At 32.3% G+C, this 11003-nt stretch overlaps 1 protein-coding gene across 2 annotated transcripts in view; it reads left to right on the top strand.

Moving 5' to 3' along the window:
• The window catches only part of LOC126853935 (hemicentin-1-like), a 63714-nt gene that overhangs the window by 50720 nt on the left and 1991 nt on the right, over positions 1-11003 (top strand). The window contains exons 2-9 of one of the 2 annotated variants that reach the window (XM_050600152.1): positions 8274-8480; positions 8781-9154; positions 9375-9531; positions 9644-9934; positions 10004-10125; positions 10233-10419; positions 10703-10729; positions 10840-10958. In XM_050600152.1, coding sequence (XP_050456109.1) covers positions 8274-8480; positions 8781-9154; positions 9375-9531; positions 9644-9934; positions 10004-10125; positions 10233-10419; positions 10703-10729; positions 10840-10925 — 1451 coding nt within the window. In that variant the 3' untranslated portion in view covers positions 10926-10958. The remainder of the gene's footprint in view (positions 1-8273; positions 8481-8780; positions 9155-9374; positions 9532-9643; positions 9935-10003; positions 10126-10232; positions 10420-10702; positions 10730-10839; positions 10959-11003) is intronic. The other variant, XM_050600162.1, reaches the window with a different exon arrangement.

Consider the following 11003-nt stretch of genomic DNA (forward strand, 5'->3'; position numbering starts at 1 on the left):
ACACACCTAATGACGGAAATAAAATCTAATAATTATAGTTTTTTTTTCGATTTTGCAAGAAAAATCGAAATAGATATTTTATTTTATAAATAATAATAAAAAAAAAACAACAGATACATTATATAATGAAAAGAAATATTTGAGTAACGTTTTCTTTTATATATTTCACAGTAATTAATTTACTGTAGAAACATAATGAAGAGAAAGGATAGATTAATTTACTGTGAAATATGATAAAAAAGAAAGGATAGATTATAATGAAAAGTAAATTAAAAAAAAAAATATTTATTGAAGAAAGTCAGTGTAATAGAAGCTTAAAATAGACGAGAGATTTCTGTAGTTATTTGATCACGCATTTTCTCGTAAATGCATTACGTTGATACGTCGGCTCTGTCCTTATGAGGATCACGCCCAGTCGAGTAAGATTAATGTTATTCACAGCAACATCTCGTGTTCTTGATATCCGTAACGATTCGGTCACGCGCGCGCGCAAGATGTTACATGGTCATCTTTCTCTATGAGCTGACTCACTATTTAATGGTCTTTTAAACTGCCGGCGATACAGCATGAAGTTTTCTGAACCCCCCCGATAAGACGAAGAAGAACAAGTAGGACTAATAATACATCTCTACAATAGATGGAAATTATCTATATATCTTGTGCATAACAGAAGATATCAAAATGGAATCAATGAATTATCATAATGTGACTTGTGAAAAAAAATCAAGAATGATATTATATCGTAATAGCATATGGCATTATTTGATATATATATAAATTATTTAATATAAAATTATATATATATATATATATATATATATATATATATATCGATACAATATTAGATAATAAATTTATTATTAGAGATATCTGTTTTAATCATAAATTTATTCTAAATAATTAAAAAAATTAATAAATAAATTTAATAAATAAAATTTAATAAAAAATTTAATTAATAAAATTTTGAATAATTTTTAATATATATATATATATATATATATATATATATATATATATATATGTGTGTAAAGAGAGAAAACAGATAATATTTTTTACGCATTTTAAAGAAATTTTCTTTATTGCAGCGCGAGAGTTTCGAGATTCGTATTCGCACGACACGCGATCAATCGTAATTCTCAGAAAAACACCGCTTTCCAAATAAGGGAAAGTATTAGATTCTACAGGCGGAATGCGCGTGTTAGGATTATGCCTCTGTGCGTGATGGGACTGCGGGACCAACTACCATGCCGCGAATCGGGTTCATTGTTCCGCGAGATAAAGATCCACTATGAAAATGACGTTACATGACTCACCTGTCGATGCTATTTCAACCCCTTGTGATGCTTCGAGCAGTTTTACGTCTCTAGAAAGACTTCTATATATTAGGAATGAACGATACTGGATGCGTACTTTTTACGCACTATAATTATCTTTCTATCAAATTTTTGGGAAAATGTTATTACGTTTAGCGGGATATATTTTAAATAGACGGCGGTTCCTGAAAAGATCTGACGAGAAATAATTTCGGAGCTGGCTGGAGCTCGGTCTAAATCAGGCTCTTCTGGACTTGATAAAAATTCTGCTGTAGTACGCCGCTTCTAGTATTGGTGCAGCTTATGCTATGAAAAAAGACAGATATATATTCAAAGCATCTTTGAGTAAAAATAAATTCCTTACCTCGTTTATCTATTAAAAAGCGTTACTCTATCTTTTGTTTATAAAGAGAGTAGTTTTTTTGTCTATAAAGAGAGTAGTTTTTTTTTATATATAATATATATAATTAAAATATTTTTAATTAAAAATATTAATATATATAATTAAAATATTATATATATATATATATATATATATATATATTTTTATATTTTTTATAATTTTTTTTATATTCTAAAATGGCGTTGCAATTTTTTATTACATTGAACTATAATTAGTCATTTATAATATTAGAACTGACAAGTGGAGGAAAAAATTATTTATATCGATATAACTATGTTTTATTTTATATCGATCACATATTTTTGCGAATTTTGGGAAATTAAATTTTATTACGGATCTCAGTATAAAGCTTTAGAAATATTTTTGTCGATACATTTTGGATCCTGTCAACGATGATAATGCGGAGAGTCGGCCTGAGAACCGCGCGATGCAGCATCTGCGACGGAGCATCTGCGGACCCGCGTTATCTTTCCGCTTGGCGCGCGGCCAGTCCCAATGTCGTCCCTTCTTCTGCTATTTCATCCAACGGACGTTATATACCTTCCACCAGCCGCGCTGTGGTTATTTTCGCGCGATGGTGGCGAACCCGATATGCAAGAACCGGCCGCGGTAATAACGAATTATTTCGAATCAATCCGTGTCGAGAATTGCGCAATTTAATCTCTTAGTCTCTCTTTTTTTCTTTCTCTCTCTTTTTCTCTCCCCCCCCCTCTCTCTCTCTCTCTCTTTCTTTTTCTATGTCTCTTACGATGATCTTTCTTTCAATGACGATGTCTGCCGCTCCTTTCCGAAGACACTAATGCAATTCATTAGAGAAAAAAAGCGATACGAGCATCGTACGTCGCGGAAACTGAACTAAATTCATCTCGGGAGGTCGAGAGATTTCGGTCTTATTAGAAAGGAGTCATTCACCTATTCGATTATATTTAACTTGCATATCTTCAGCGAATTAAATATCAATCTTTTAAATATACTATACTAATAATTAATATTAACAGTTATTATATTGTCAGATGTCACATTATCTCTAATGTCTAATTCCGAATATATTTTTGGAAATTAAAAATGGTGCTCTCCAGGATATATATAAATATGTATAAATCAGATCATTATCTGAATTACATTTCTGTATCAAAAAACTTAAATTTTTTTTCTGTCACAAAACTCAACTTGTATTTACGATCAATGACAATTTAGTTCTAGAATTTAATTTTAAATCGCATTTTCTCGAGATTTTTCGTTTTTATCATTATAAAGAAATAATTCTAAAAATACAAGAGATACCATCGTATTTATTACAATTGAGTGTGTTGAGATTTTTCATGGATTCGAGAGATACCAAAGCGAAATAGTGCCTAAAAAAAAAAAAAAAAAGAAAAAAACTGATTGCAGATTAAAATCATTTCTTGAAACATTTTAGTATAAATTTGAAGGAGTGCTAAGAACATTCAAGGACTCTCCACGGGAGAATCAATTCGGCCAATGTCACTTCTCGTTTCATTATACACGCTCTAACATAGCGTCGTACATTCCATCGACATCGCCGTCTATTGCACCGTGTCTTTGTTATACGAACTTATGCATATGTGCGTGAGCGTCGCCTTAGGGTCCCCCTTCTCGGAGAATAAGAAGAGAGTGCGTGCCTCCTGGCAATAATAACCATTAAGGCGTGAGAGAATGTGGGAGCTGACGTCATTCATTCAACATTCATAATCCATCGAACGTTGTCACACCTTCGCGAATAATTGATGCGATATCAATGTGTGATTTGATCGGTACCGTCTTTGAAGATATCAGTTCAGCGATATCGATTTGTCGTAGGAGAAAAGTAGACACGCTTTCCGCTCACTCATCGAAAAAAAGCTTTTAAAAGAGAGGGAAGATATTACATATATAGGGTAAAGCGATAACTTTGTCTATCTAGAATATCTCCACTATTTTTAGAAATATAAAACTATTATGATTACATTGTAATAAATTGTATGATATCAAGAAAAAAATAATATGTTAGTAATAATTTTTGTGGATGTAGATTCTTCGGAGGTTTCAAAGTCACCTCTATTTTTTTAAATGAATTTAGTTTATATAAATAGATTTCTCGGGATATTTGATATAAAATATTGTAAAAGGATGTAAAGAGTTACAAGGGTAGAATGATCAAAAATTGAATAATTGAGAAAGTATTTTATACTTCAATTTAACGTAAATTATGAAATATCTCGTAAAATATTTATTTCTGATTATCTTACCTCAATATTTTTGCAAAATAATGAGAGAAATTATTTGGTGTAAAAAAAAATACATAGATGCTTTTTAAGAAAAAATATGCAGCTGCTCGTTGCAAATTCCCATATATATATATATATTATTTTTTTAATTGAAATATTTAAATATTTAAGTCAAATACGTCATATTAAATTTAATCTGTCATATTTAACTTAAATACTTAAATATTTCAATTAAAGAAATAATAATCAGTTGAACATATTTAGTCAAATCAACAATTTTTTTTTCTCAGTGTACTTATCGTTTCTTTGCATAAAAACTTTTATTTGGATGAGTGAACGACATAATATTACAAATGATAGAGATGGTTTAAACATATCTTCGATATACTCGTAGAATGTGTGCAAAGTTTTGCGAAGGTAAGAAGCGTGCCCTTTGGAATGACGCGAAATGCGGCAATTTCCAATGTCTCTTTTACGGAATTCGAGTTTGTGTTGAGAAATTTCATAACTTCCACCCTCTTGATGCGATGTCACTTTCTCACGAAAAGGGAAGGAGACTTGCCGGAACAAACAAAGACATGGAAAGCGAGGGAGAAAGACGCGATCGATAAGAGAAACTCTGAGATCGTTAAGATGTTTTTTGTGGCACCCCACGTGCTATACCATACTTCCTTGTTATCCAACGAATGATTACAATGTATGCTCTAAGGCCTTCCTCAGAAAAGTAATAATACGACAAAAAAATCTCCCTACAATTTATTCTCTTATTATCTTACGAGAATATTAAAATATATAAATTTAAATTCTTTTAAACTACATAAATTTAAAATTTTTTCTATATATATATTTGTAATAGTAATCTAAAAGTATAATATATATATTATATATATATATTATATATTTATATATATTTATATATATTATATAATTTATATAATAATAAATCATGAATTGATAGATCACGTTACAATTTAATTCTTGCTCGTGGCTATTTTACATAGAATGAAAATAACTTTAGCTGCAGGAGCGGCCTCATAAACGGAAGTCAGCTTTGAGCTGCGATCCAACGAAAATTCCACGAACTACACGGTCTCTTCCTCATCGAAACGAGAAGTTATTTCTGCTCTAACTTAACGCTAGTGAGAAACTGCAATACTAATCGCGAGTGCACTCTGACATTTTCACGACGTGAAGAATGTTCTTTGCATCTTCCTGCTAAGAAATTATAAATAATTTACGGGCGTTCTTTTTTATTTGTGTCAACGAAAGCTGACTATAACGCATGCCTTATCGTCCTCATTGTTAAAATACACGTGAGGACACTGCGACGAGATGACGTGTCTTGCAGATGTGATCGGGTGTACCGTCCTTTTTTCGGGCGTATATGCTGTCACGATGATATCATCGCGACGAAAATCGTGCTCGTCATACAAAACAGATTTGCGGTTTTCCACGCGCACGTCCGTTATTCCCTGTAAAACACATCGGTATGTTACTCGCCAATGGGAAAGAGGATGAGGTCGGCCGCAATATAAAGACGGGGATTTTCTGTTTCGTAAGCTGATGAATTTACGTCGATCTGCGATAAATATCTTGAATGTTCAATCTGGTTTATAAATATTCCAGAGTCATCGCTTTCTTGTTCAATTTTTTATTTAACTGCAAAAGGATAGATTTATTTTTGACAAGTGGATATCAGAATATTGTTAATTTTTGCGTAAAATCTTAGATAAAAAGATGTTTTTAAAAGCAAAACTAAGACACTATGAGATCTTATTTTGGCTTTAATAGAATTTTAATGTAAAGTTTCGCAAGCAAAGATCTTTAATGTTGAATATCAAAAAGTGAAGACAAAATTTGAAAGATGAAAAAAAAAAAAAAAATAAAATCCCAATGATCTTATAAAATAAAAAAATTACAAAAAGATTAGAAATTAGAAAAAATCGTTTCTAATGTTCGGACTAAAATTTCTTTCCGATTTTCTGCAAAAGTATAGCGGTAAACAAATTTGCTGAATAAACGAAGTATGGAAGAGAAATTAGAAGAAGGCTAGGTTCAAAATGCCAGACCTTAACGAGACCATCAGTGGCAAACCACACCTTAATGTATTTCGTGTACTTAATCAATTCATTGCCTCTTCCCTTCAAGCAATCTCACTTTTCAATTAAGGTCATGCTGTTCCAACATCTTATTCAAAATTTAGCAAACATTTTAAAACCACAAGTACCTCCACAAATGGAGACCTAACAATTTTGGTGAAACAATTTTGATGAAAGCTAATTTTAACTAATAAAAACATTTACTCGTTTTTTTCGTATATGATTGATATTTTGCATATCACACAATTATATATATATATATCCATTTTTTAAATAAATTATGCAACTATTTTTTAAATATTTATATACAAAAATTAATATATTTACATAAATGCAAATAAATAACTTAAATAAATAGAAAATTTGATACAAGAGAAGCGTGAGATTTTTTCGAAAGTGAAAGTAAATGCTTCGTAGGTCGAAGATGTGCGTATTTGATGACACATACTGCAAAATGAATATAAAATATGAACGCAATGTTCCATAATATTAATTCGACTGACAGAATGCGTGGGTGTAGCTTTATAGAGTCACACGGATTGAGCAATGGCTACACCAAGGGACACCGTGGCGCCTATTCGCGAGTATAGAGCAGATCGTTGCTAAGGAAAAATGAAAAGACTTGGGGTTGTAACCCCAAGCCTTTAACTGGAGCACAGGGGTGTCGGCATGTAGGGGTCGGTCATTAATCTAGATGCATGGGGTTCTTTCCGCATTTTGCTTCGCCCATGAAAAGATGCTTGAACACTACGACAGTTATTATTAAATACTTTATTCGTTGTTTTATTATTTTATTAATTTTATTTATTTATAACTCCAAATTACATTCGACGTATTTATATTGATTCTTCGCAATATAATTTTTAATAAATAAATAAATAATTTTTTATAAATAAATTGAATGAATGAATGCCTGTCAAATATAGCATATTTCTTATTCTTTTTTATAATATCACTTCACATTAAACAATAACATAAAGATTTATATAATGAGTTTTACAGAGAATTAATTTTATATTAAATTTAATAGAGAGAGAGAGAGAAAGAGAAGGATAGAGAATTAAATTAAATTTTGAAACGACATTCCAGAAAGTTTATTATGCTATTTTACGTTCGCTGTTGCTATTTTACTTTACAATTATTACAAATTACAATTTTTACAATTATTACAAAATTGCCATTCAAATTTAACACGGCGCGTTCAAGAATTTATTATAATTTTCAGAATTACGCGGCAGGTCGGCAAATCGCTGCAGCTTTCAATCACGACAAACGATGATTTAACGATCTTAATTCGCGAAATTGGCGGATGCTTTTTGCCGTCCATTCGACGAAATTGAACAGAGCACTGACTCCGGTTGACTTGCACGACCCATTTCTTTTTTTTTTTCTAAGCGCAGGGTGTGGTTACGGTCGGCTAAAATTGAACGGCGTATGTATAACGCGTTAGCGTTGAAGATGTGCCTTGTGAAAAACGAGGCAAACTGATGGCAAACACGCAGGGGGAGCTCTTTGGCCGGTCTAATTGCGCACGATTTCGCTCTCTTTCTGACCTCATCGTCGCGAAACTGGCGGGAAACTGTATTCATTGTTGAAAAGGATGGTATGGGGTCGCGTATTAATAGAAAGCCGGGGTGTGCACGTTTATGCTCCGTCCCGAAATCGAGCACGGTCGTGCACTAGAAATCTAATTTCGACCGCTGCATCTCCCCTCTTCGTTCCACAGAAAGGGGGTATCAATTTGCGGTTTCGACGTAGTAAAATTGCCGGCGAGTAGGTTACAGCCGATTGACGTCCAGCAAATTAACAAGGCGATTTAATCGATCGCGATTAAACCATCATTTGAGAAAAATATTTATACTTGATGTATTTAATAGCCAAACAATTTAAAACTATAAGCTCTAGCGTCATTATGAACGTTTATAAATAATGAACGTTTTTAAAAAATAGAGACGCTATGTTGATTTTATTGAAATTACCATAAACGAATATTAATAATAATTTTTGCCGAGATTAGATTTTATTTAATTTTTTATTTGATTTAATTTAGTTTAATTTAATTTTTTGCTTAATTTCTTGTATTTATTATATTAAAACTAATAAACCGTACTTAAATAATTTAATAAATTTGTAATAAAAATTATAAATTTAAGTTTAAAGTTTAAGAATTATAGTTTGTGATTCATAAATCTCGCGTTAAAACTCACTGTTCCTTTTTTTTCTGTTTTAGGTTTGTGCAAACCGACTAAGAGTACAGAAGACGTGGAGTATGAGGACGATACACCTATCGAGGGGGATGATGAGGAGGCCGAAGAGATCGAAGATGACAATGTCAGCACTGCCGCCGATGTACAACCGCAAATCTTATCGCAGAGGATGAGTATTCGCGTAAAAGCCGGAAGTACCGTTATACTACCCTGTCAGGTGATGAACGCAGGTTTGTAGAACAGTGATCTCTTTTATTCACAATTCAACACGACACGCTTTCAAAAAGATTTCTTTATCTTTACAAAATTATTGTATTTTTAAAAGTTGTCGACAGATTACATCATTAGGGCTTCTTTTTTATAAATAAAAGAAATTTTTTGTTAGAGTGAAAGAGATTGAAATGAAATAATTTCAAAGACGTAATTGTATCTCTTTATTTTCAATTATGATTTTTTTTTTTAGATAATATCGATAAGATATTGGTATTAATGATACATTCTGAAAAGCTTTTTATCATGGCCTGTTACAGAAAATTATGTGGTCGCATGGATAAAGGGCAACAAGATGTTATACTTCGAAATGCAGCCGCAAATAGAAGACTCGAAGAGGATCGTGCGATTACCGAATAACAGCTTGGCCATCTACAACGCAACGGTTAACGACTCTTCCAACAATTATACGTGCAGTATCCTTTGGCAGCCGCATAGCGTAAATTTAACTCACCGTTTGCTGGTCGATCCGATAAGGATGCAACCCATGACCTCACCACCGCCGCAAGACTCGCATAAGGGGAGCATACGTGTGATACCCGCGCGACGAGTCGAGGTGAATCAGGGCGTCTCTCTCACGCTCGGTTGCGAAACAGACATGCTGCCACCGCCTGAAATTAAATGGTTTATCGAGGTAAAATATCATTGAAAAATATAACAATGCTATTAATAACGCTACGATACCATCACTCTTATTATATTATTTTATAAAAATATATACAGTATAATATTAATAATTTATATATTAATTTATATATTAATAAGTTATGTATAAATACTGTAAAAAATATGCTGACAAACACAATATTAATAAAAATAAGTAAAACTATTTTTATTTATTTCCTTTTCTATAGGCCAAGAAGGTGGTGGATGACGATCCTCAAGTGATTCTGAAAGACAATTACATTACGATAACAAAAGTAAACAGGTCTCACAGTGGTGTGTATCAATGTCTCGCGGAGGATGGTTCAAAGTCGCCAGCGATGGAAGCGATAAACGTCATTGTATTTTGTGAGTGAATTGCTTATTACCATGCGACTTACAGTTAAATTTTTTCGGCTTCGAATAATGTTGATGATGGTATTTTAACATTATTTGCTGACTTCGTTTTACTTTGTGACAGATGTACCTGAAATAGAGGTGAAGAGAAACGTAGTCCACAGCGGCGAAGGTATCGAATCGGAAATGACATGCATTGTGAGTGCTCATCCTGAAGCTGTAATAAAATGGTTTAAAGACGATAAGGAAATTTCATACAAGAAGGGGTCGATAGTAATACATCATGGAGTTATGAAAAACAACAAGACTAAGCATGTTTTGAAAATTATCCACACTTCGACGCAGGACTTTGGCGAATACAAGTGTCGCGCGCAAAACGTCATTGGTCAAACCACAAAATCCATCATCTTAACAGGTAATTATTATTATATTATATTAAAAAAAGAGATGTTATAATAAAATTTGTTGAAAAATTGTTATTTAGTAAAATCCACTTTAGGTGTACCCTCGCAACCGAGAATATCTGGCGCCGAAATGACCAGTGATGATGCGGGAATTATTTTGAAGTGGCATCTAGAGAGTTACTCACCGATCAAAGAATACAAGGTAAATAGGCCTTTTTGCGATATGCATCAAGAATAATACAACTGTGCAGAATTCTTAAAATTCATAAAGTACGTAGCAGACACAAGGTACAATTTTTCTGCTTGCAGCTGCAATATCGTCGTAAAGACGAGGAATGGAACTTTGTTGAGCCTGAAGTCAAAGATGGTAAAGGAAATCAATTTTTCGTGGAACATCCGATTGAAGAACTTCAGCCTGGATCTTACGAGGCAGTCCTTACGGCTAGAAATGCATTCGGATGGTCTATGCCATCAGCACCGCATAAGTTTACTGGTGGTACGTATTTCAAAATATTTTTATAATTTCTATGATTCGTACAGTATCTCACTATAAATATTTCAATTTAAATCAGAAACGTCATTCTAAATATTTAATCAGTCTCATTGATCTTATTATAATCGAATTGTGTAGATTGGATTAGGCTTGTGTGATTGAACAATTTCGAAATGATTAAAATATTGCGTATGCATATATATATATATATATATATATATATATATATATATATATAAAAGTGATGACAAATATTAAAGTTTTGTTTTTTAAAATTTCTTTGCAGATTATCCGTCTGAGATGGCACAAAAAGGTACGCGCAAACGCAATATGATTGTATAGAATATTTATTATCTTTAAAGATCTCTTTAATCGCCAGTTTTTAATTTTACATTTTAATTTTACAATTTTGCATACTTACAGATGGAAATTCGGCAGCTATCCAAATTCGCGGAACTCTTCTAACATTGATCCTAGTCCTTTTATCTTGTGCCTTCACAAGCCTGTAATTCTTTACTTAACTCTTTAAACTATATATGTAGGTAAGTATAATGATTTTAATAATCTTTTAATAATTTAAATTAGAA

Source organism: Cataglyphis hispanica, chromosome 1 (assembly GCF_021464435.1).
Source record: "Cataglyphis hispanica isolate Lineage 1 chromosome 1, ULB_Chis1_1.0, whole genome shotgun sequence".
Lineage (NCBI taxonomy): Eukaryota > Metazoa > Arthropoda > Insecta > Hymenoptera > Formicidae > Cataglyphis > Cataglyphis hispanica.